At 38.3% G+C, this 25,330-nt stretch overlaps 5 protein-coding genes across 5 annotated transcripts; 2 read left to right on the top strand and 3 right to left on the bottom strand.

The window, feature by feature from the left end:
- Nucleotides 1–2,094: 2,094 nt before the first annotated feature.
- On the top strand, nt 2,095–3,766 carry LOC114735162 (probable galacturonosyltransferase-like 10). Its single transcript, XM_028922832.1, has one exon. The coding sequence runs from the start codon at nt 2,285–2,287 to the stop codon at nt 3,584–3,586; it is 1,302 nt and encodes a 433-aa protein (XP_028778665.1). The 5' UTR covers nt 2,095–2,284; the 3' UTR covers nt 3,587–3,766.
- An 826-nt stretch (nt 3,767–4,592) lies between these two features.
- Nucleotides 4,593–7,258, bottom strand: LOC114735161 (uncharacterized). Its single transcript, XM_028922831.1, has 5 exons — nt 6,709–7,258; nt 6,360–6,621; nt 5,483–5,581; nt 5,154–5,365; nt 4,593–4,953 (listed from the first exon to the last, which is right to left on the bottom strand). Exons 1-5 carry the CDS (start codon nt 7,146–7,148, stop codon nt 4,878–4,880), a joined length of 1,089 nt encoding a protein of 362 aa, XP_028778664.1. The 5' UTR covers nt 7,149–7,258; the 3' UTR covers nt 4,593–4,877.
- A 1,768-nt stretch (nt 7,259–9,026) lies between these two features.
- On the top strand, nt 9,027–15,115 carry LOC114735156 (alpha-mannosidase 2). Its single transcript, XM_028922827.1, has 4 exons — nt 9,027–9,751; nt 10,194–10,343; nt 10,954–10,986; nt 11,899–15,115. The coding sequence occupies exons 1-4, from the start codon at nt 9,215–9,217 to the stop codon at nt 14,635–14,637; spliced, it is 3,459 nt and encodes a 1,152-aa protein (XP_028778660.1). The 5' UTR covers nt 9,027–9,214; the 3' UTR covers nt 14,638–15,115.
- A 687-nt stretch (nt 15,116–15,802) lies between these two features.
- LOC114735155 (mannose-1-phosphate guanyltransferase alpha) lies at nt 15,803–20,274 on the bottom strand. Its single transcript, XM_028922826.1, has 15 exons — nt 20,092–20,274; nt 19,905–20,002; nt 19,598–19,698; nt 19,416–19,494; nt 19,258–19,318; nt 19,136–19,182; nt 18,943–19,035; nt 18,707–18,797; nt 18,031–18,079; nt 17,573–17,689; nt 17,343–17,490; nt 16,844–16,936; nt 16,642–16,710; nt 16,351–16,393; nt 15,803–16,233 (listed from the first exon to the last, which is right to left on the bottom strand). Exons 1-15 carry the CDS (start codon nt 20,144–20,146, stop codon nt 16,133–16,135), a joined length of 1,245 nt encoding a protein of 414 aa, XP_028778659.1. The 5' UTR covers nt 20,147–20,274; the 3' UTR covers nt 15,803–16,132.
- Nucleotides 20,275–21,437: 1,163 nt separating this feature from the next.
- On the bottom strand, nt 21,438–24,797 carry LOC114735154 (probable zinc transporter protein DDB_G0291141). The gene has a single exon (XM_028922825.1). The coding sequence runs from the start codon at nt 24,663–24,665 to the stop codon at nt 21,933–21,935; it is 2,733 nt and encodes a 910-aa protein (XP_028778658.1). The 5' UTR covers nt 24,666–24,797; the 3' UTR covers nt 21,438–21,932.
- Nucleotides 24,798–25,330: the final 533 nt, after the last annotated feature.

Below are 25,330 nucleotides of genomic sequence, written 5' to 3'. Positions count from 1 at the left end.
CTTTATGGCCATGGAGAGTAGATGATCATTACTCGGATATCGCCCAGAGTCTTGTACTAAATACGCCAAATCATGTGATGGATTTTACTCAGTTTATGATTCGCGCACAAATCATCACGTGAAAAGTTAGATAATTAATTTGTTATTATTAAAAAAATTAGTTAAATTAATTATTTATAATAATTAGATATTGTTTTTTTTTACACTAGTCATGTTCGTTGAAATTAACTTTTCATGAAAATTCTATAATTATTATAAGGATTATTTGGAGACAAAATTGATAGATATTGTATATAAAAGAGATTAGAGTTTTTTTAATTTATGGTCAAATTGAAACTCATACTCTTATATTGAGGACTGAAAATGGCATGCTTGCTTACCGGATCCTCACGCAAGTGGTGGTCTAGGGGATTTTTTTCTTCTGTTGTTAGTATGACTGCTCTTACTGTTGTTCTGGATAGAATTGAGCTCATATTTGGTTCAACTAATTAATCACCAACTTGCCTCCTTAGATGAGCGGAGCTAACATTTTAATTTTTATATTATTGCTTAGGATTTAAGTTTGGAGACGTCAGCATGAGCTCGTAATGTTTACTCTCTGGTGGTTTGAAATCTGCATTTTAAATTGAATCCCATTTCTATCTCTCCACTAATTCTTTTTGCCAAGTTTTAGCTTGTTGACATCTCTCTTTCCCCGGTTCTTCAGTAGTGGCGGCCTAACTTCACATTTTGATTTCTCCGCCGAATTTGTTGCGCATGGACTACAATTACGTGTCGGTGACTAACAACGTTAGATGCTTCAATGTTTTGGGCCTTTAAGTTTTGACTTCTTATCAGGCTAACCGTTTGGTTAAGGGGCTGTGGAGGAGAGATTCTAATGAGTTTTTCAAAAAAAAAAAAAAAAAAAGGAACAAGTGGAATTATAAATTTTTTAAAAAAATAAGACGTAAGATAGAGGGATGATAAAAAAAAATGAATTAAAAACTTTTAACTCTATTCTCTCTCTCTCTCTCTTAAATTGGACTAATATTTCACCTCCTTTTCTCCATCGAAGTTCTTTCCTTTGCCACACCATATAATTTTTTTTAATTTGTTTGGTATATCTTTCGGGTGAGTATGGACCATGTGGCAATTTTCTGTGAAGCAAAATGTGACACAGACAAATATCCATGCTTAGAGTTTAGTAAAGAGTTGGCAGCGTTGCTCTCTCTCTCTCTCTCTCTCTCTCACGCCGTTAGTGAAGCCAAATTTTGACCAAACGCTTACCTAATATCCCTAACATACAAAAGAATGCCCCACAAGCAGGTATCAGTATCCAATGTGTTAACGGATTGATGAATTTATAATGAAACTACCAGGCTTTATCTGGGGACATGTACCATAAAATATGTCAGCAAATAACCCAATTTGTATTGAATAAATTTCAGCTTGTATAAAATAAAAAAAAAAAAGAAATGTTAAGCACAAAAACTTGCATGGGATGTTGACGACTTTATTAACTTTCCATTAAATCTAGATGGCGTGGTATTTATCATTTTTTAATGAGTCTTTCAAAACATATATTCGTCGTGAAACTTCCCTCGTAAGCAATAAAATGTTTCTGGATCATTGACTTCAGCACCCATTTCTGGCCCCATGAAAATAACCTTCTATCCATTATGGTCTGCTTTTGTATATATAATCCTTTGTGTCCCATGAGAAGAAACCTTCAAATAATTATTATTTGTAATAATGTATATAATTCCACTATGTAGCAAGGAGAGAGAAACAGCTAAACGCAGTGCCTGCGAACCGTGGGCGTCCATAGCCGTTTTTTATTTTATGTTTTCAAGAAGTTTTGTTTCAGTTCAGTTTACAGCTAACCTTTGCATATTGTGGCAGTTTCTGCTAAAGTATTTTATTTGATATTAGATTGATTTATTTCTTAAATACTAATTAAGTTGGTGTGAGAAAATTCTTCAAGATCCAGAAAAATGAAAATAGCAGTCTCAGAATGTCTCACCAACTGCATATACAATTATAGATAATTAAGAGATTCACTTCATTAAAAAAAAATTGAAAAAAACAAGGACATGTTCAAAGTATGTAGCCATCTTAGGAATATTAATATGAGAGTGTAATAAAAAAGTATTCAAAGCACGTGGTCAGACTCGGATGTCTGTCTTCCTTGACCTTCCATTTCCATGTATGAACATTACAAAGAAAACCGAAAGTGACCTCCGTTAAGCGAACCGAGGCGAAACGTCCATTTAGAATAATTCAAAACGCAGAAACTCAGAAGCCCATGCGAAGGTTCTCAGAGCGGGAGCTACCTCTCTGTCGTGTCACCGCCGCGTTTTCTTTTCCTGTATCACATTTATATTCAACAACGCGTCTTGGGCTTTCCATTTCCTTCATCTTTCCAAAATCTCTGATCTTTCTTCATTGTTCTACACTTTCTTCTTCAAATCTTCAATCACCCTCCTCTGGTCTGCACAGAAAGCTAGTCATGTTTCTTTCTAGACAAGTTCTTTTGGTGCTCCTTTCGGTTTGCCTGCTTCTCTTTCCAATCAATGCAGTTCGATCTTTACCCAACAAAATTTTACAGAGTCGGTATGGAAAACAGGTTGAAGATGAATCGGTTGTGCAATTTTCAGAGGCCCCGGAATACAGAAACCAGCATAAGTGCCCTGTAATTGACAGAAACAATTTGGAAGTGGCATGTGACTTATCATTGGTTCACATTGCCGTGACAATTGATTGGGACTACTTAAGAGGATCAGTTGCCGCAGTCCACTCTGTTCTCAGACATACTTCTTGCCCAGAAAATGTGTTCTTTCATTTCATTGCCTCAGATTCAAGGTCAAAGAACAAGGATGACTTTGAAGGAATAGTTCAGTCCACCTTCCCTGCTCTGAGATTCAAAGTCTACGTGTTCAGAGAAAGTCTCATTAAGGATCTTATATCTCCGACAATACGCCAAGCTCTGGAGAATCCGTTGAATTATGCTCGAAGTTACCTGGCTGAGTTGCTTGATCCCTGCGTTGAACGAGTGATCTATTTGGATTCTGATGTTATTGTTGTTGATGACGTCCAAAAGCTATGGAAGATTTCAATAAGTGGATCAAAAGTCATTGGGGCTCCAGAGTATTGTCACGTGAATTTCACCAGATATTTTAAAAATGAATTTTGGTCCAGTCCCGAGTTCTCAGACGTATTTGCAAAAAGAAGGCCTTGCTATTTCAACACAGGGGTGATGCTAATGGACTTAGCAAAATGGAGAAAGGGAGGCTACACAAAGAAGATTGAGAAGTGGATGGAGATTCAGAAGGAGAGAAGGATGTATGAGTTGGGATCTCTTCCTCCATTTTTGCTGGTTTTTGGTGGAGAAATAGAGGCCATAGAGCATAGATGGAACCAGCATGGGCTTGGAGGAGATAATGTGGTGAGTAGTTGCAGGAGGTTGCATCCTGGTCCAGTTAGTTTGCTCCATTGGAGTGGTAAAGGGAAGCCATGGTCAAGACTTGATGCCAGGAAGCCATGTCCTGTTGACTTTTTGTGGGCACCTTATGATCTCTACAAATCCCATACTCACCCACTTCTGTGACAACCGAAACATCAGTCTGGGACTAATTTTTGTTTTTGTTTGTGATTCATTTATAAATCGCCAAGATTCTTTCATTTGTATATACAGAGAGAGAGGAACATGAAAAGAACGGTATATTATGTATTTTATACTGTTTTTTATGCACCTAGCGGTGTGGCAATTCAGAGAATCACGTGACTCTGTGCTGGATGAATCCTGCATAAACGCGTTATGCACAGAATTTCACTTCACAACTGCGGGAAAAAAATGTTTCAGAAATTTTTTAGTTCACGGGTTCGGTTCTTTTGTTCTAGCACACCTTCTTAAGTACCTCTAGCACGTATTATACAGCCACTTGAAGAGAAATTCGATAGCGTAGAATCCATCAAAGAAACTTGCGTGTCACTAACTTGTCTTACCATAAGTCTTTCAAAGTCCACCAAGTTCGTTGATTATGCTTGGATCACACAAAGTTTCTGAAAGAAAAATTAATTTATTTAACAGATATTTGATTGAAACAAATTCATGCTATCTGATCTTTCAATTAAGAGCCGAAATGAACCATTATGATGGGCGCTTCATTTTTTTCACAAACATTTTTTTTGAGGAATATATATAAATATCTCTTTCTTTTAACGTAAGTTATATCATTGACAAAAATGATTCATAATAAAAAAAATTTAGATATAAATATATAAATTTATTTAAATATCTACCAAATAAAGTAGACATGAAGATAAATTATGCGCATGATTACTTTTAAGATTACGACAAAGATTATATGATCATTGTTGAAATAAGCTACTGAAAGTTTGTTTGGAATGGCTTATAAATAACTTTTCAAAAGTGATTTACAAAATATAAAGTAAGTATATAAAAAGAATTTTATCTTCATTCGTGTCAAAATGCTAAAAGGCACTTTTGCAACGTCCATCCAAACAAGTCCTGAGATCGTAAACAGCGACCAAGAGAAAAACCAGTCACCTACCCATCAAACGGGACAGGGTCCATGATATGTGTCTGGGAATGCTGAATGAATGCCATTTTGGTAGATATAATACTCTACAAAACAATCAGTTCTAGCATTAAACGGGCTGGGCCGTGGGCAAGCTAAATGGAGGCGTATATTTGAGGCATTATTTTTGAATTACCACCCATTCACAATATTCGTTAAGAATCTACACGGTGGCGTGCTTCTTAAAATGAATCAAGATGAAGATGCACAAAGAAGAATATTAAAGATATTATAGAAAATCTGGGAGGAGAAAAATTTGGGGCGGGGGAAGAATATACATGCCTTCCTCCTTTCGCTCTACAACAGTCCTACTGCACAGCTTAGATACAACCTGTTCTCCAAACCCCTCAAGTGATGACCCAATAGCATACACCTGCGAGTGGGAGAAAAAGGAAAAACTAAGAATATTATCTCAGGCATGCCAAAAACAAAGGAGAGATTAGATTAGGAAGGGAAAGAAAGGGACTTAATGAGTGCAACAATGTGTTACTTATAGATATTTATGGCCAGATTTACACATGATTGATTTGCGGATATGACTCAAACTAGACAACTTCTTGAAGCTGTACTGACCAGAAAAGCAACTTGGCAAGGTAATCGCGAGAGGTGCCCGCAGCATCACATAACCTTTTATCATCATTTGAATGATCGTCTATATTTCTTTCCATTGACAATTCCACCGACTTGGAGTTAGCACCATCCCCAATGACTCTCCTCAATATGTTTTGAACAAGTTGGCGAATTATGTCCTCCACTCCTATTGACGGTCGAGCCAGTTCAGTCACCTGTTATAGACAAATTACACGTCAATGACTTACAAAGTATAGTGAAGCTCCAGGACGTACGCGAATCATGGAACAGAAAAGAACATAGATTGAAAGGAAAAAATCTCGAGTCGTTACCATATCAGGGTCCAGGGACCTAAGATATTCCAACAAATTGTTCCTGTTCCCTCTGTCATGTTCTATTTGCATGATTTCCTGTTTCTGGGCATCTAGTTCCTGAAGGAAAAGCAACATTCTGATATCACCTTGCAATATATAACTCAATCTTCTCCCCTCTAAATGGCATGTAAACTGAACAAACTGTATCTTTCAAGGAACAGGAAGCGAAACCAAAGTTAATCTTGAATCAACAGGGTGAATGTTTGTCTACTTTGAGCAAGGGATCATTGATATCCCAAGTTTTTCAAGAAATCCAATCGCAAAGGCTATAAAGCCAATGCCAAGCACATTAACCATTATAGATTGCATATATAGTGATATAGATATAAGTTTTTAGTGAGGTGCTTCCCACAACTTTTGAAGTGATTTGCACTGGGAAGTCAGAACAAACAACAGTCAGGAATAGAAATAATATATTTATCAAAATCAGACAATTCAAAAACTGATAACGCATTGGACAAGTAAGATTATCCACCGAAAAAACTAACTGATATAAGAAGCTTATGTAGCTTCTGAATTGTCAGAAGCCACTATAATGAAGTTTTAAGAAGGCTAAATAAGCTTCTTCTTTTTTCATTGTTGAGGAGACAAACTTTGTATTCGTTGTTGTGCTTGATAATTTTTGAGGCTGTGAAAGCAAACCTTATTATCTAACCTTTCAAACACCCCCCCGATATTCTAAGTTACCAATCTTGGCCAACAGGGGGGAAAACAAGAAGATTTTCGATTGAACAACAACAAACAGTAAAGGAGATTAATGCTATGAACATTGCCACGGATCTAGCTATAACTCTATCGGATAGAAAAGTAGACTAATAAGGAGTCAAAGGATTACCTCCCTCACGTATGTTAATTCAGACTGCAACTGCTGAATGTAATTCAGAGCCTCGGGAGACAAGTCCTCAAGCACGCGAGGACTGCAACTTTCCAAATCTTCGAATCTCACGTCAGAACTGATCTCAATATTCTTATCTTTACCATTCAGATCCTCCGAAGCCTCTGTCTGCGTTGGACAATTCGATTCTTTATTGACACTAGGAGATATATCAAGATTTCTCATCAAGGACATCCTATACTCTGCACTCCACAGAGTGTACCTAAACAACGAAGCAAACAGTTCACCAAAAATATCGAACCTCCAAAGATAATTAAAAAAGAAAACGTAATTCAAAAGAAATCACTACCCAGTGACAATGGATGAGAACAGAAGGCGATTCAGAGGATGCTTGGAAACCGTAACGGTAACGGAGAATTGATCGGAGGGCAACAATCCTAACATCGTGGAAATGGTCTGCTTCATGGAATCCTTGGCTAAATCGGAAACACCCTTGGAGATGACAGTCGCGTCGAGAGGCTCAATTCGCTTGAGCATGTTGGCTATTACAGCGAAGCCACGGTCGAAGGTTGATTTCGGGGTCGAAACAAATTCGTCGGACACTCCTCCGCCGTCAACGCCAGGGATGAGGCAGGAGAGGGATGTAGTGGGTGAGGAGGAACGACGAGGTGTGGCAACTGAAGATAACGAAGAAGGAGGGGTGAGGAAGCGGAAAGGAGGGATTTTGGGATGATGGAGTGAGAAGTCAGCGATGCGAGAGAGGAAGAATGATGGGGCTGAGACCGCCATGAAAGAATTGAGCTGACAAACGAAGCAGGCGCGCGCGCGATGTCTATCCCATCCTACTCGAATGATCTTTACCCACCAATGTTTAGTTCCACTATGAATCTCCCGGGTGTGTGTTTGTTAAGGATGCCCCCTTAAACTTTTGTGCTGATTGCACATTGCATATTCCCCACAAAAACACATTCACCGTCCACAAATAATAACCCCCCCCCCCCCAAAAAAGCTAATTTATTTTTACAAATTAAAAAATTCATTAAGTTTTTTTTATTTTTTAAAAATAATTTTTAAAATTTTTTACATCAGAAATTAACCTATTAATTTCATAAAATTATTTGAACCAAAACAGACCCTTTAACCGACCTGGGCATTTAAGTCATGAGTTGAACATGAAGACCCCCCCCCCCCAAAAAAAATGCTGAATCATACCATAAGTATTTATTTTATGTTCCATCTTTTGATAAGAAGCGCGTAATAGTGCGCACCAGTGGTAGGACCCTTGGCATTTCATATGCACCGTTAACACTCAACTTCAACAGTGTGTGGACCATCCCACCTCAAATTGCAGCCTTCCATGGCACTTCCACACCGCAAATGACCTCATTGTTGCCTCTCTATTTCCAAAACTCACATCATTTCATAATCTCTTTTTGCCAGCTGCTACAAGAAGCTGCCCCTCTATTACGTTCACAAGTACTCATCTTGTTTTGTTTTCTTCCTTCTGATGTAAGTAACTTTAGGTCTGTTTCGTTTGTCTCCCCTTCAACTAGATGAGTTTTTGTTTCAGTTTCAAACATTTGCTCCTAGCTGCTTGGTTCACATTATCCCCTAGACCGTGAAATATATAAGAATTAATGTGTAGTATAACTGTTATGAGCTGACATCTTTCTAAGACTGCCACTTATAAACCACAAGAGTGGTTTGCTGCTGTGAATTATAGAATTTTCTTGCACCTATGAAAAAGGTTTGTCTGGTCCTCTGCTTCTGCTGCATCGCGTTCGGCTTCCCATGCAAGCTTGTGTTGTTGAATCCATCAGAAATAACTGTCACGGGTAGGATTTGCATTGTCAAAAACAATTTTACTCAGCAAATATCGCATGTGCTATAAAAGTGCAGTGTGAAATGTATGGTTTATAGCAGTACTAGTCTGTCACTTGCCTTGTCGCACAAGGTCAGTTGGTCGCTGGGCCCTAAGGTTCGTTGATGGATAACTCGTTCATTACTCGTTAAGTATATAGAGTTTTAAATTCATGTTCAAACATGCAAGCACCGGGAATTTCTTTTGCAATGATTGCAATATTATTTTCTAATGAATACAGGGTGTTCATTTAATTTAAGAATTAAATTATCGAAAAATTGTTACCCAAATGAAAATTTTTTATTTTGGCCAACAGCCAACTAAAAAAGTGAGCTTTCTTATTCTCTCAAAAATTAAGAATTTATTACCTGGGGTTTTTAAGTCTATTTTTAGGATTATATTCAACAAAGGGCTGCGTAGATAATGAAGGCTGCTAAATTATTGTCCTCTTCAACCAATGAACTGGTTTATGAACTGAAAAAATTACAGTGGGCTTGACAAAATTACCAAGCTAGCAAGAGCTTGATTCAATTGGCAGGAGTTGCATTAATTTAATTATATATCTCAAGTTCAAGTCCTAAAAATACAATCCTACTAAATTCTTGAGGGAAGAGATTTGTCACCCTTTAATAGTCTAGATGGATTGGTCTGGATGGTCTAGCTTCCAAGAAAAGAAATTTACCTAGTTACCAGTCACAGGTACCCCACACTGGTGGGCGTGGGAGGATTTGCTGTCGGGAGCGGGATGGTCTATTTCGGACCCACAAGTTACCCTCCTCCTAATTGATCAAGACGGACCAATTTTCTCCGCAAAGACTTCGAATCAAAGACTTAACTTGGTCTTGTTCCTGGCCGTAGATAAGTGGGGATTTTCGTCTTCACCTAGACTTTGCTACATCGAGCCCATCTCAGGATTTATGCTATGAAATTCTAATGAACACTGCGAGTTAGAGGGAGCTGTTTGAACCTCCATCGCAATTTGTAGGAGAAAGATATGGCGTTTTCGTCCTACATTAGCAGAACCAGGCGTGGAGGCTGGGCGCAATCAATCCTTCCATCTTCAAACTCCAAATCTAAGTTCCCCCGAAAATCTCGCAGGAGAACCGCTCTCAAAGAATTTCTCTTTGCGAATTTCTTTGCAGTCGGCCTTTCCTTGTCGTTCTTCGTTTTCCTTGTCATCCTCCTTCGCTGGGAGGTCCCTAAGCCCATCACTTCTCACTTCAATTCCCGTGCAGTTCGCCGTCGGAAGCCCATCTTGACCGAGCATGGGAATTACTCTCTTTTAGCTGCTGACGTCGATATCACGACGAAGGACTTGTATGATAAGATTGAGTTTTTGGATGTGGACGGCGGGGCGTGGAAGCAAGGTTGGAGTGTGACTTATAAAGGGAACGAGTGGGATTCTGAGAAATTGAAGGTTTTTGTGGTGCCTCACTCACACAATGATCCCGGTTGGAAGCTTACAGTGGAGGAGTACTATGATCGGCAGTCTCGCCATATACTTGATACCATTGTTGAAACACTTTCTAAGGTGAAGCTCATTTCTTCATGTTACTCTCATATTAGTTTGTCTGGAGAACATTGGCTGCTCGTAATTTTTCTCGTCACATTGTTATAATTTTTGTTGATGGCTAATATGACGAATGCGCGGGCGCGGGGGTTTGTGAATAATTGCAATTGAAGCTGGTGCATGTTTTCTAGATTAATTTGGTCAACTTGCTATTTTACTGCCGCAACATGATCTAGGTGTTCTGTTTCTGATAAGAAAAGTTGTACGAGTTTAATGGACTAGATATATAGACCGTCGATCCATTTTTTCTTCTTAATTTTTAAGTGTTCTGATATTAAATGAGACCCACAAAAAGAACTTTGAAAGGAGCAAACGTTTTGACTTTAATCCAGTTTATTTGGGACAATTTGATAAATAAGTTAGGTTTGTAGTATTTAATGGGTTATTGGGCTCGGATATGCAGGATTCTCGTCGCAAGTTCATATGGGAAGAGATGTCTTACTTACAGAGATGGTGGAGGGATGCCACAAATACAAAGAAGGAATCATTCATCAATTTAGTAAAAAGTGGGCAGCTAGAAATTGTTGGTGGTGGCTGGGTGATGAATGATGAGGTAATATTGGTCACTTGGTGTTGTACCTCCTAGTCTCTTATCTTTGTTTACAGAATTTCCTGTATGACTGCTTTAGCATCAGATACATTTTTATGCTTGTTTGAGTTTGATGGCTACTCAAGTGGGATGGGAATTCTTCTCCAAAAGCTAGCCATGGAGGTAATTCTCCATCAATTAGCCACCTTGAAGAGCCGACATTGCATCCTATAACACTTTGCTCAAGTAGTCAAGTGGGATGGGAAACTCTCCAAAGGCTAGTTAGTGAGCTGGAAGACGCCATTGAGCATCTCATACTACCTAGGCCTTTATTAGAGTAATCTGAAGTTTTTACTTAAATTGGTGCAATGGAATAAGTTGATTATTTACTTAATATCAAACTTGTTTTGTTGCGTCAGGTTCATGAATTTAAGGCAGTTAAATGTGCACATATTTTTCTTCTTGCTTATGAAGTGCATCATTGAGAAATGTGTCTGCGGAACAGTAATGTCAGAGTATGGACCTCATTAAAGGGAAAAAAAGAGAAAGGAAAGAAAGAAACGGGCCAATACTGCTCGTAACAGTCTATTTGTGTAAATTTGGCTTACTTATAAATTTTCTCTACTTTATGCAGGCCAATTCGCATTATTTTGCAATAATTGAACAGGTAAATGTTTAAGCTTTCTCCATTCTTAGATTTGCATACAGTCCTTTGCTTTTGTTTAGCTACATATTTTTGGTTAATTGTTGTTTAATCTGCGAGGACAGTTTAATTATGTTGACTTTACCCTGTAGAAGTGATTTGGTATACTGAACTATATTTTGTTTGCGTGGTAACTTAGGAAGAATTTATCATTTATCCCTCGGTATACTGAGAGAAATAGTCTTTACTGACTATGAAACATAATCTCCAATGCATAACAAGGAAATTTCTAATATTAGAACAATTTCCTTTGAGCCTGAAAAATGGAACAAGTTTAAATCTATGCAAAATTTTAGAGTGTGTTTTTTAAATTTTAGTGGTATGTGTGTCTAATTGGGAAAGCCACGTGAGAAATTAAAACACCTGAACGATGCAAGACTATTTATTTGGACATAGACGATGATGATTTGTCAAATCGGATCAATGAGCTGAATTTAAATAAGAGGGCAGATTCAGGAGAAGATTAGATCAGTGAATCAATGGGCGTGAAACACTTTCTAAGGTGAAGCTCATTTCTTAATGTTACTCTGATGTTAGTTTTGTTCATTGCAGTTATTATTCAGGGAAATCTTTTCACATTCACAAATATCTTGCTTATATAGTATATGATACTGCAGTTGTGTTGTGTAATTTAGTTTGCCATTCAAAATAGTATTTTGCACGTGTTGTTGGTGCAAGTGGCAACGCCAATTGATGTTATTTATTTTCATCCTTTCATATTGACAATTTAAAGAGCATAAACTCTACTTATCACATCCCAAGTTTCTAACTCAAACATTGATAGAGCTTCTTTCTTTCTCTGTGTATGCTTTTGTATGTATCTGTTGAAAGAGAAGCTTCCTTTCTTATGTTAATTTTTGAAAATTCATTTATCAGATGACCGAAGGAAATGTTTGGTTGAATGACATCATTGGGTTTGTTCCTAAAAATTCATGGGCCATAGATCCATTTGGTTACTCACCTACCATGGCATATCTTTTGCGCCGTATGGGCTTTGATAACATGCTTATCCAGAGGACCCATTATGAGCTGAAGAAGGAACTTGCATGGCATAAGAATTTAGAATACATATGGCGTCAGAGCTGGGATGCTGCAGAAACTACTGATATATTTGTTCATATGATGCCCTTCTATTCATATGATATACCACATACTTGTGGCCCAGAGCCTGCTATCTGCTGCCGGTTTGATTTTGCCCGCATGCAGGGTTCTGTTTATGAACTATGCCCATGGGGACAACATCCTGAGGACATCAATCAAGAAAATGTGCAAGAACTGGCACTCAAATTACTGGATCAGTACAAGAAGAAGTCTACTTTGTACCGAACAAATACACTCCTCATTCCTCTTGGTGATGATTTTCGCTATGTTAGCATCAATGAAGCAGAAGCCCAGTTCAAAAATTACCAATTGTTATTTGATTATATCAATTCAAACCCCAGTTTGAATGCAGAGGCTAAGTTTGGTACTTTGGAAGACTACTTTCAAACCCTTCGTGAGGAAGCCGACCGAATAAATTATTCATATCCTGGTGAAATAGGATCTGGTGTTGTAGGAGGTTTTCCTTCTCTGTCAGGTGACTTCTTTACTTATGCTGATCGGGAACGTGACTACTGGAGTGGCTATTATGTTTCACGGCCCTTTTTCAAGGCTGTTGACAGGGTACTAGAGCAGACACTTCGTGCCACAGAAATGATGATGGCTCTAATACTTGGGTTTTGTCGGAGGTCACAATGTGAGAAGTTCACAGTGGGTTTTTCCCATAAGCTGACTGCTGCTAGAAGGAATTTGGCCCTTTTTCAGCATCATGATGGGGTAACTGGTACTGCAAAAGATCATGTGGTTATGGACTATGGAACTCGGATGCATATTTCTTTGCAGGACTTGCAGATTTATATGTCCAAAGCAATTGAAGCACTCCTTGGAATGCGGTTTGAGAAACTAGATCAAAGTCCTTCCCACTTCGAGCCATCACTGATGAGATCAAAATATGATGCTCAGCCCGTGCATAAAGTAATCAGCATTCAAAAGGGGACTTATCAATCAGTGGTCTTTTTTAATCCTTTAGAGCAAACCAGAAAAGAAGTTGTTGTGGTTGTTGTTGATAATCCTGACATTTCCGTAGTTGACTCCAACTGGAAATGTGTTCAAAGCCAAATTTCTCCTGAATTGCAGCATCAGAAACGCGAGCTCTTTACTGGGAGGCATCGAGTGCACTGGGTGGTTTCTGTTCCTGCAATGGGGTTGCAGACGTATTATATTGCTAATGGTCTTGCTGATTGTGAAAAGGCCAGGCCTGCAAAGTTGAAGTTTTCCTCCAAATCCACTCTGCTTCGTTGTCCACCTCCATATTCTTGCGAGAAACTAGAAGCCAGTGTGGCTGAAATTGAGAATCAGCATAAAAAACTAAGTTTTGATGTAAGATATGGTTTGTTACAGAAGATAACCTTGAAAAATAGACTCCCAAATATTGTGAGTGAGGAAATCGGTATGTATCATAGTTCAGGTAGTGGAGCATACTTATTCAAGCCCAATGGTGATGCTCAGTCTATTATTGAAGAAGGGGGGCAGTTGTTGATCTCAGAGGGCCTCTTGATGCAGGAAGTGTACTCTTATCCAGGGACAGCATGGGAGAATGCCCCCATCTCTCATAGCACCCGTATATACAATGGTGAGAACACTATCCAGGAATTTGTCGTGGAAAAGGAATACCACGTTGAGCTTCTTGGTCATGATTTCAATGACAGGGAATTAATAGTAAGATATAAAACAGATACTGATAACAAAAGGATCTTCTATTCTGATGTGAATGGGTTTCAGATGATCCGAAGAGAAACTTATGATAAGATTCCTCTTCAAGGCAATTACTACCCTATGCCTTCTCTTGCCTTTATACAAGGATCCAATGGTCAGCGCTTTTCTGTCCATTCTCGGCAATCATTGGGTGTGGCTAGCCTTAAAGATGGGCATCTAGAAATTATGCTTGACCGTCGTTTGGTAAGAGATGACGGACGAGGTCTGGGCCAAGGAGTGATGGATAATCGTGTAATGAATGTTGTCTTCCATATCACTCTGGAGACCAATGTTTCCTCTCTTTCAAATTTGGTTCCCAGCTCTTTACCATTTAGTCCATCTCTCTTCTCCCACAACGTAGGTGCTCACTTGAACTATCCATTACATGCATTTATTGCCAAGAAGCCACAGGAATTATCAGTGAAGCCACCGCCCAGATCCTTCTCTCCTTTAGCTGCTCCGCTTCCTTGCGACTTGCATATTGTGAACTTTAAGGTGCCCAGGCCTTCAAAATTTTTTCAGGAACCACCTGAAAATCTTAGATTTGCTTTAATTGTGCACAGGCGACATTGGGATTCTTCTTACTGTCGGAAGGGGAGATCACAATGCACCAAGCTGGCTGACGAGCCCCTAAATCTGTTCTCCATGTTCAAGGATGTTGCAGTATCGAAAGTTAAAGCAGCATCTTTAAATCTTTTGCATGAAGACCCAGAAATACTGGGATTAACAAAGACATTTGGTGATCTTGCACAAGAAGGGCACGTTGCCATATCTCCTATGGAAATTCAGGCCTACAAGTTGGAGTTGCAGCCCCCACATTGAAATACTCGTCACTTAATTATTTCTGCTGATTTAAACTGGGCTGATTGCAGACAAATGAATTTTACTCGCTTCTGTTATAGAGGCGAACTATTCTTGGATTACTTCCTCGTTTAGGTATGGAGTTTAAGGTTGTTCGGGGAAGACAACTTGGAGAAAGAAATGCCTATACTCGGTGATCGTGAGAGCAGTCCCCCCGGTCAACGAAGGGTAACACCATAGACGCATATTACTGCCATGTAAAACTTGGATGAGCTTTTCGGCATCAGCGGCTTAATTGTTCAATTAGTGAATACTGTGGATCTGTTTCCATCTTACTCAATTTAAAGAGTAGAATACATGATAAATTTTGGTTTGTTCGCAAATACGTGAAGGGATCCGTAAACACGCAAATGAGATATGGAACCGTGTATAGTTTTGTTACTTTTGAAGTCGTGTATGACCAGTTTTTTTTTAAAAAAAAATTATTTTATTTGTCTAAGCAATAGTTGGTAAGTGACAAAATTATCACATCTTGATAATAATAATAATAATGTCCTCAAAAACCAAAATTGAGTAAAAAAAAGTGTTTTAGTGTGTTCTTCATCCTCCAATAATAATATCAACCCATCTCAGTTTTTTTAAGATTAGGAAAATCTTTTGATTTTAGAGACATCTGATGAAATTGTAGTCAAGTAAGATTTCATAGTTGGTAAAACTTCTTTTGATTCATCTTAGGTAAATATTGTTTTTGCTTAGCTTTTGTACATATCTTGTGCTGGTTTTTATAAAGTAGCATTAACTCGTATGGTAAAATAAAGTTTCATTATGATTTACATAACTCTATTGTTTACCAAAGATAATAAGGTTAATCAGTAAGAGTTAGTTTAATTGGTAAGGAATGAGCTTATAACCTGATTCAATTAATAAGAAATGAGTTCATAATCTACAAGGTGTTAGTGAGTGATCTGTAAGTATCTTTGTAGGAACTCTCTAAGTTTGAAAACATATCTTAACCCTAGTGAACCAACTCACCAAAACTTTTCTTGACCAGAAAAAAAAAAAAAAAGATGACGTGGAAGATGTAAACCAGAAAGCGACTGATTCAGAGATCTCTCAATTACGGAGAGGGTGAAAGTTAGGTCCTGATCATACATCAGATAGGATGGGCATATAATTTCTGCCTGGGTAGATGATAAAATCAGAAAATTCAATTTATATGTGAAATTCAAGTACGTATATGAAAGCCAACAATTCCGGGCATTAGCTGTACAAGGTGGTCTGAAAAAAGAAGGGAAAAAAGGCATACGACCCTTTTTTTTTTTTTTCTGTTTTTCGTAAAAGGCCAGGAAGGCATACTGCGTTCTTGCTGTACCTAAACTTCAATATTTCATTCATGTGGGAAGAAGAAAAGAAAAGAAAAATTAGAGATAAAAAAAGGGCAAAGAAAATATGAAAACCCTTTTGAAGACCCCTTCTCTTTTCTCAGAGTTCCCAGTAAAACTTTCTCTTCCCAGTATTATAAGATGATTTCCTCTTGTACACTGACATTCAGAGTCTTATTGGGAAGAACAATGCTATTGGTCACAACAACCTGATCCTCGACTGTTACAGCTTCTCCTGTAAGAGGAGGAAAAAGGGAATGAATGCCAGTGCTGAGAATTGATTTAGGATGTAAGATTTAGATAACCAATACTCGAAAATACTTCAAGGGAGACCAAGTAGAGGTTTGTATACCGAGGATGGTAATTCCAAGCTTGGCATTGTAGTCTCCTTCAGCCTGCACCATTAACTATTGGTTAGCCACAGTAGGCACGTTGAATACAGCCCACAAACAGTCAAAAAGTTTTGCCAATTAGAGTTGCAAGCCTCCAGGACTTAAATATCTGCTCTGATGATGCATAATTCTCTATTTACTCACAATCATTCTTTAGGTTTTTGCTTCATCTTGGAACTCAAACATTATTACTTTTTTTTGGTACAAGTCAAACGTTATTACTAGTTATGAATATCACGGACTGAACTTGCCTGCACCCGTGACCATCTTCCAATTGACGATTTCCATCCAATGATAGAATTTATGACCACAGCATTTTCCTGTGAGGAGGAACAACGGATTACTTGCAAATTAAAAATTACCCACTAAACACATCTAGTTCTTGCTGTCAGCAAAGAATAAAATTGGTATTTTAGAAAGGAAAAGTCACACTAAACACATCCAGTTCCTTACCTTGATTTCAACGTCATCTGAGATAATACAACTTATCAGCCTAACACCAGCCCCCACGCGAACATTTGCTGAAACAGAAACATTGGGACCAACCTGCTCAACAAAGAAAAGAAGAAATTTATTTTAAATTTCCCAGCAGATACTCGGGTCACAAAGAACAAGTGAACTTTGGTGTTTTATTTTAAATGAGCAGCCGATGAATCTATAAATGCTATAGCCAATATATCATTTGATGGAACACAAATGATTCTTGCAACTCATACAACAGCGCCTTTAGCATCAGATCAAAATAACTTCTCTTTTTTTTACCCAAAAGAAGAGCTTTTACAACAAAACGGCTTTTAAAAGTCTGTAATCGGAGCCTTAACATAGTCTCCGAGGGTTTTAACACTACACAGTCATCAAATTAACAGATAAGACTTCAACTTCAATACAACAGCTTTTTATTTGCTTCTGTAAAAAGGGAAGTTATATCCTCTATAGACACAAATGGAACTACCTTTGCAGTTGGATGTACTTTCGCAGATGGATGAATATATACATCACCAACAATTGTAGCACTTTTTTTACCATATCCACTGGCCAGAAGATTGGGTGAAGTAAAGCGGAATTGAGCAAGATACAACTCTGAGCATTTTAGAGACATTCTGTTCATGTCAAGTAGATTCAATTAGGTGGAGCCCGATCATGGTCCTAGGTTAAAGCTCAAGCAATACAAGGCAATCCTACCCTGGAGTTTTAATTTGCTCCCAAAATTCCATTGTCTGATATGTATACAATTGTTTCTTTCCAGCCAGAGGCGACAAAATATCTTGATCCAGTCTTACAAAATCTGTAGGAAGAGTCCTGCAGAACAATTATGCACCTTTGAGCTTGATGAAAGTGCAGATTTGAAAAGGAAAAGGCAAAGGATGGATGCGGTGGAAAGATGTGAAAGAGATATCTTAATATTTGTTAAATAATTGAGAATTAGAAGGATGAAAAAGCAACAGAGATAAGATATTCTGTATGACAAATAAAAGAATTGCTACCATAGCTTATAGAGAAAATTCAGGCAGTCATGGGTAGAGACTATCACACATGTGACCCAAATCTGAGCAATTAGGGAGTTAGGATACATGTGTAAGCTGTTAAAAAATGGCCTTTGTTTTGCTTTAAGAAAATAAAGTTAACGGTGTTAGGCCAACCTGGTGGGAAATTGGAGCGCTTCAAAGCTGGAGACTCGACGTAAATTAGCTGCAATCAACAAAATTAAGTTGGTTTCCAACAGTGAAAGCTTTTTTTTTTTCCCAATAAAAGGAACTCACTCTGAGATCAGACCAACGTTAAGTCCACATTGCAATTAATTTTAACTTCAACTAAAATCTTCATTCAACTGATAGCCTAAACAGGGAAAATAGTCTGTTGTCTTATGGCATCGTCCCAATATTTGATGTTCATTCATCCCTTAATTGGTGAGGGTTTTCAAGAAATGAGAAGCTGACCCCATATTATAATTTATCTTTGCTCAAGAAATGTAATAAAAAACAGAAGCTCAGAATCTGAAAGGTAAATTGTCCGTCTTCACCAAAAAATTAGCTTGACATCAAATATGTTTCCTCTGAGAGAAAGTAAGAGAGAGCTACAGAAACAAAGAAGAAAGTCTACTATTTTACGTGATAACTATCTCTTATCAATCATCATGTAATTGAAGGCAATGACCAAAATATGTTCGTGGAATTACGGATTATCATGCATACGCTCTTGATTTCAAGTACGTTAAAATACAAATAATGATCCAATCTAGTGTATTTACAAACAATATCATGGAACACAAAACCTTTTATTCTCTAGGCTAGTAAAATTATGATAAGCTAGACCAACCTCTGTCTTCACGATTAGTGGATACATTTTGTATGGCACGAAATATGTCAGGGGTGAATACATAAACACCACAATTTATCAAATCACTAACCTGCAGGTTAGGAAATGGTAAATCTTCCATGAGGAAAGCCAAAACCATAAAAATATAAGTTTACCCAATCAAACTAAAACATAGGATGCTTTTCTAGAGGGGAAAAATAGTGAAACAGGTTAGAGCTAGCGAACTAAATACTCACAAAAGTCTCAGGTTTCTCTGTATAATGCAGCAATTCATTAGTGACAGGATCAGCCACTAACTCACCAAACTGGCTAGCAGATTCAGGAGAAACCTACATATGGGGGAAAAACAGATAGAAGTATTGTGACAAAGTTTTTCAGCGGCAAACAATCCATATGCACAAACATGGTAATTCTTTTAGAAGCACCAACCTTGATTACTAACATAGTCCCCATTCCACCATATCTTTTATGGGCATCTGCGAAAGGAAACATAGTGATTAGCAGCGCAGTACTTATAAAAATCCACCACATGTTTATTGTGAACAACTTACCAAGCATGGCTGGCAAAGGGAAACTACAGCAAACATCACAATTGAGAAGAAAGATATGTGACTGCAATCAAAACAGAAGAACTTCAGATATAACGAGTTCTACATTTTTTTTTTTTTTTGGGTTAAAACAAAACAGTTACGAGGGCCGTGTTTCTAACTGGGTTGTCTTCCATGATAGTATCTCTGAAGCAGTAGAAGCCACCAGCTGAACCATGTGGTTTTTCTTCCTTCAAATATCTAGGACCGACAAGATTTGTAGCACATTAAAGTAAGATCCAGCAGTGACGCTATTGACACGCATACTTTAAAGACGAAGAGGACTACATAAAGCAGTAGTCACCTTACTGGCAATTTCATCTCACTTGAAATCGAAGAAACATAAAGTGCAAATTCTCGCTCCTCATAGAATCCTATCAGATATATTTGAGCCAGATTGGGTATCTGTGAGTAAAAGAAACTAATGAGTCCGAATTGATTTTCACACAGCGGAGAACGAGCACGAAGAATCAGTGAACATTGAGGAACCCAAGGTTCCAAAAAAACATGCAAGCAAATGAAAATTCAAATTGAAGTTTCCTTCCGGTGTTCATAATCAGCTTAGGAACCATGTAAAATGTGAAAGTTAACTGAGAGGAAAAGGAGCAAACCCTTTTACAAGCAGAAATGGGATGATGAACCATTGGCTGCCCAGCCAGAGGGAAAAGGGGTTTAGGAACATTAAATGAAAGAGGCCGGAATCTTGTCCCTGCAGATATAATTGAATAGTCATAGTGAAGGGCAACCCTAAATCACACAGGAAGAAAACAGAGAAGTTAAATCAGAAGCAGAAGCAACCTTTGGTGGGTCCGCCCACCATAATCACAGCAACCACCTTGTCCGAGCTCTCCATGGTCAAAGCGCAGATCTTCGGCTCAAAAACCTACAATTGGCTTCGATTTGGGGGCCTGAGGAAGTGAAAAGGATTGCAATATCAAAATGAGCAATTTGCAGGGAAGGCTTTCAGTGCCGCAATTTTTAAAATCAGGTTTCCCACAGATAATTAGGGGGTGTTTGGCAAAACCAAAACCTAGGTTTCAGAATCACTTTTCCGCAAAACGAGGTAACCTCCTCCACATATTTACTTCGTAATCCGTAAAAGCACTTCTGAAACCATGATTTGGTTTCTATCCAAACATTAGTTGGCTGCCGGCCTTTTCATGAGTCTTACGTGGCAATATCACGACGGTTACGTAAACTTGGCTTCAAGCCATCAGATACATGCTGCATAGCATTTTTTTTTTGGGACCAAAAGCTGCATAACTGGAACTGGCAAATGGCAACTCGTAAGGGGAAATAAAAAGCTAATTTTGTAAATAATTACAATTAAATGTTAAATAACAGTAGTAGTTTAAAAAAAAAAAAAAGGTGTTTCGTATCTCAACTTTGATACATGCATATTTCTTTCTTTTCTCTTCTTGCAAGGGCATCAAATGCAGCCTCAAATTATAAAATCAATTTTACTAACTATATATAATACGTGGGTTTATATAGGGCGAATAATTTTTATAACTCTTACAGGAAAATTATTAACATTAAAAGTTATCATATAATATGTTATCTCAAATTTGTATAGTCAATTATTTCACAGAGCCAAAATGTTAATAATTTTCTTGACGACTCAAACATCATTTTCCCTTGTATATACTATATGAAGTCACATGACATGAATGAAGTGCACCTCATAACTCCTTTTAAATTTAATATTTTATATAGAGTATTGAGGATTGGTATTTATGACTGAATTCTTTTGCAACTTTACGTTACCTGATGTTATAAAATATTAATTTAAATTCATGTAAATTAAATTTTAGAAAAAATGATAAAAATGATAAAAAAATTAAAAATTACTAAATGTCAAATAAAGAATGCCATTTTATGGTTTTTTAGGCACTAAAAAAAATAATAAATGAATAATGAATTGGTCCATCTTGTTCAGCGGATTACTCAATATATGAGGGGTTTGCCAGGACTGTCACATGTCAGAACCATGAGCTGACAAGTGAAGCGCATCCTAGTCCTTAAAGTAGAAGTACAGAACAATAGCATTGATAGAAAATGCAGCACATTATGGATTCCAGAATTCTTATCAGCTTTTTAGGGTTGATAAAAATAAGATTTTTGGCCGTAGACTATCAGCAAAATGCAGACCTTCTCAAGTGTAAAATCTCCAAATGAGATGGTTCAAACTCAAGTTGAATGTATCCCCTTCAACTTTCAACCATAACAAAGAAAAGACCCGGAAATAAAGTGCAGAAATCTGTCTAAACTAGAATATTCTAAGCGCAAATGTTCATTCAAGTGCCTCTGCTTGTTTATGTACATAATATACATAACTCTATCAATCAAGGTAATCACTTCTCCGCCAGTCGTTTGATCGACCCCTCAACGATGAGAGCAGAGAGTGGCAGAAAAAATATCAGCCATCAAATTAAATTAGAATCAATGTTGTTTCAACGACCAAAAATTCATATTCTGGCCAAAAAGAAAAATACTTAGAAATCATCTCATTTTCAATGACAATGCAGCATCAAGAAACTTGCATATTTCTGCCAAATCGCATATCTCAACTCACCAGCATCCTTCTTCAGCAATCGTAGTAAGGGATAATAACTTGATGAAAAGCATGTTCAAAGATATTACCCCACATATTCCACCTGCAATGTTAAATCCTTGACACCAGCATCATGTAATTTATTAGAAACCTGAGACTTAACGGATGCTTTATCAGCATCTGTAGATAGATGGAGGTGCAGTGTCCCAACAACATCTGTGTTTGTGAAGCTCCATACGTTAAACCTTTCAATGCCACAAACACCCCTAATCTTCAGAACATCCTTTAGGGCGTCCTTCAACTCTTTCTCATGCGCCTTAGGCACTCTTTGGAGCAAAATTTCGGCAGAGTTTCTGAGCAAAGGTATCACTGAGGACACGATCAAAATTGAAATAAATATTGAGCATGCTGGATCGGCTATAAGCCATCCCTTGTACTTAATTAAAAGGGTAGATATAACAACTCCAACACTTCCCATCGTATCAGCAAGGACATGCAGGAATATTCCTTCCATATTGTGATCAATATGAAAATGACCATGCGCTTGAAGCTTTTTCGCATCATCAGTAGATGCATTTATCAGTTTAGAATCACAGTTTCCAACCGAAGAACAAACTCCCTCACTATGAGACTTGGTAAACGCATCAAATTTGAGTGAGTTTTTGTGAACGTGGTGATCAGCATCATGGTGGTGGTGGTGGTTATCATGATCATGGTGATCACCATGGCCATGATTGTCTTGATGGCAAGCATGACCATCGTGGGAATAATGATGGTGTTGTTCGCTATCATGATCATGATGATGATCACTATGGTTATGGTTGACATGCTGCTGGTCATGACCACGGTTTTCATGATGACATTGGTGGTTGTGACCCATGGGACTCTGAGCAATGTGATCTTCTGCATTAGAGTCAACTTTCTTGTGATGACTGCAGGGAATGTGGTCGTGAGGATGTCGGTCATGACCACGAGAACATAAATTTCCTTGGTGATCACTCGAAACAGAAATAATATCCCCATGCATTCCATGGGCTTCATTATTATGTTCCCCATGGCAATGCAGATCATGATGGTGATGGTGGTCATGGTGACTATGGGAGTGTGCATGAGAATGTGAGCATGATCCAGAGCCTCCATGGGCATGATGATGTTCCTCGTGAAAGAATATCAAGCCAATTACATTGACGACAAGCCCTCCTATAGACACAACTAACAAACTATTAGTTGATATTTCTTGAGGGTCTAAAATTCTCTCAAATGACTCCAATACTATCAATGCTCCCACAAGAACCAAGAAAACAGCATTAGCATATCCTGAAAGAACTTCAAATCTACCACGACCATAGTTATACTGGTGATTTGCAGGTAAACGTGATATATATGAAGCATATAGCCCAATTGCCAAAGCAGCACAATCAAACAACATGTGACATGCATCGGATATCAACCCAAGACTATTGCTCATAAACCCGCCAACAAACTCTACAACCATGTAGCAAGCGTTGATGAAAAGAAAAAGAGCAATTTTACGGGACTTCCTCTCACTTAAAATATGTCTGATGGGCTTCATAATCATGCCAGTAAATGAGTCTGAATATACTTCTCCTGTTCCGTGATGATTCAAGCGAAGAGGATCCAAATCTCTAACAGCTATATAGAGCAAGAAACCACAGAGCAATAAACCCCAGAGAGAAAGCTCAGGAAAATAGAAAAGCTCCAAAACTACAGTACAGGCAAAAGTAACCAAAAACTCCCTCTGGGAGTCTTCCGATCTTACTATCTTCTCATTACTGTAATTTTCACTCAATAGTACACCAAAAACAACAGTATTAACAAGAGGCCAAGCTAATTCTGTGAAGGAAACACTTTCTTCTTCAGTTTCAAATAGTAGAAAACTGATGACGGCAGGAACAAAAAGCACAATCGTAGTGAAGAAAAGGGAAATTAGCCGAACCCGTTGAAGACCAAGTTGCTTAATTGTTCCCCAATCCATTGACTTACGCTCGTAACAACCCAAAAATCCAGATAGAAAAGGAAGCAACATGGGCCAAATCCTCACACAATTCTCTCGCGCGAAAAGAGCATATCTCCGTTTGTCAGCGAATGTAGTAGAAAAGGGTAAGCAGTCAACCCGATCCCAACTGAAAGATAGTAGAAACAATCCAATAGACAATGCTAGAAACCCACGAACCTTTGGGGATCGACGACGAATTTGATTCCCCCCCTCAGCAGCGAACCGAGCAGCTACGGTCCCAGTCAACTCAGCGAGGATCATCGCAGCGGTTCCACAGTATCGAAGCGCTTGAAATCGAAGGAGAAACACCAAAGCCAGGAGAACTGATTTGGCGACCAAAAGCTTCTGCTGAGATTGTGTAATTGAATTTAAAGCAAAAATGGGTTGGTTTGCCTTTTTTTGGCCAAATGGGTCTCTGGAAGTGGATGAGGAAGAATACGAAGAAAACAGAGAAAAACAGAGGGTTAGAAGGAAAGAAAGAAGTGATACAAGGAAAGAAAACGGGAACAGTGAAAAGGAAGGAGAGGAGCGAAGAAAAGGGAGTAGCGAATAAAAGGATCGTAAAGAGAGCAGGAGGAGGAAGAGGAAGGAAAGGGAAGATTTATCCGAGGATTGGGAATTAAACGAAGAAACCGAAGAAAGGCGGTGTTTTGAGGGAGTTGGAGTCGGGGTTGAAGATGTATAAGGATACATAGGATATGGTCTGGGCGTGGTGGAGAAGGTGGCGGACGCGGTGGCGCGAAGTGGAACGGAGAGGCGCTGCGGGCGATGTTGGTGGTGGTGGTGAAGGTGATCGGCCATGCTGGGTGGACTAAGGATTCAAGGAGGAGGAAGAAAGCCAGTACACAAATTATGAAAATTGAATCTTGGAAGCCCAGGCCGAAAACATAAAATCCCGGGAGCTCAGAAAAGATGAAAGACGAGAAAGTCTTTACTGAGAGAAGACTTGCTCCGCCCATCGCCAAGGAACAAAGACTCTAATCATCTGTTCGTTCACGCTTCACAGGTGTGATCCGCACCGTCCGTTTTGGGACCCAAACTGAAAAAACCGTACAGTAATAATTTAGAAGCAGTTCGATTGATCCGGTTTAACTTGGACTATTTTTGCCACAATAATCTCGTTAAAAGATTATAAAGGATAACCAAGATACGCGTATAGGTCTCGGAGCAGATACGACAACTAAGTATAGACAATTGTAAAATTAGAAAGTAATAAACATTAATTCCTTCCAAATTCCAATCCTATTACTAACTCCTTTTTCATCTGGGGCCAAGGGAATCTCCCTTTTAAATATAGGCTAAAGACCTTAATTCCATATTAGACATTGGAAAAAGGATGCTTATAGTCGATAGTTCAATTCCAAACCAACGCCTTTTGTTACCAGAGGCAAGAATGTTGTATTTTAATGAGGATAACAGTAGATCGTGGGGACACTGGACGGCTTCTGCATCAATGGAACTTCATG

Source organism: Neltuma alba, unplaced genomic scaffold (assembly GCF_004799145.2).
Source record: "Neltuma alba isolate B1F8T4 unplaced genomic scaffold, ASM479914v2 tig00013179_pilon, whole genome shotgun sequence".
Classification (NCBI taxonomy): Eukaryota; Viridiplantae; Streptophyta; class Magnoliopsida; order Fabales; family Fabaceae; genus Neltuma; species Neltuma alba.
This window is presented reverse-complemented; position numbering and strand designations above follow the sequence as displayed.

Bases quoted from the DNA above. Each gene is read 5' to 3' on its own strand.
- LOC114735162 (XM_028922832.1), top strand. From the start codon at position 2,285: ATGCGAAGGTTCTCAGAGCGGGAGCTACCTCTCTGTCGTGTCACCGCC.
- LOC114735161 (XM_028922831.1), bottom strand. From the start codon at position 7,148: ATGGCGGTCTCAGCCCCATCATTCTTCCTCTCTCGCATCGCTGACTTC. The intron at 5,582-6,359 runs GTAATCCTTTGA...CTTTTCCTTCAG, and splicing joins AATTAACATACGTGAGGGAG to GAACTAGATGCCCAGAAACA. The intron at 4,954-5,153 runs GTCAGTACAGCT...TCCCACTCGCAG, and splicing joins CTTGCCAAGTTGCTTTTCTG to GTGTATGCTATTGGGTCATC.
- LOC114735156 (XM_028922827.1), top strand. From the start codon at position 9,215: ATGGCGTTTTCGTCCTACATTAGCAGAACCAGGCGTGGAGGCTGGGCG. The intron at 10,344-10,953 runs GTAATATTGGTC...TACTTTATGCAG, and splicing joins GCTGGGTGATGAATGATGAG to GCCAATTCGCATTATTTTGC. The intron at 10,987-11,898 runs GTAAATGTTTAA...TTCATTTATCAG, and splicing joins ATTTTGCAATAATTGAACAG to ATGACCGAAGGAAATGTTTG.
- LOC114735155 (XM_028922826.1), bottom strand. From the start codon at position 20,146: ATGGAGAGCTCGGACAAGGTGGTTGCTGTGATTATGGTGGGCGGACCC. The intron at 17,690-18,030 runs GTTGGCCTAACA...ATTGTTCTGCAG, and splicing joins GCGCTCCAATTTCCCACCAG to GACTCTTCCTACAGATTTTG. The intron at 17,491-17,572 runs GTAGGATTGCCT...TGACATGAACAG, and splicing joins GAGCAAATTAAAACTCCAGG to AATGTCTCTAAAATGCTCAG.
- LOC114735154 (XM_028922825.1), bottom strand. From the start codon at position 24,665: ATGGCCGATCACCTTCACCACCACCACCAACATCGCCCGCAGCGCCTC.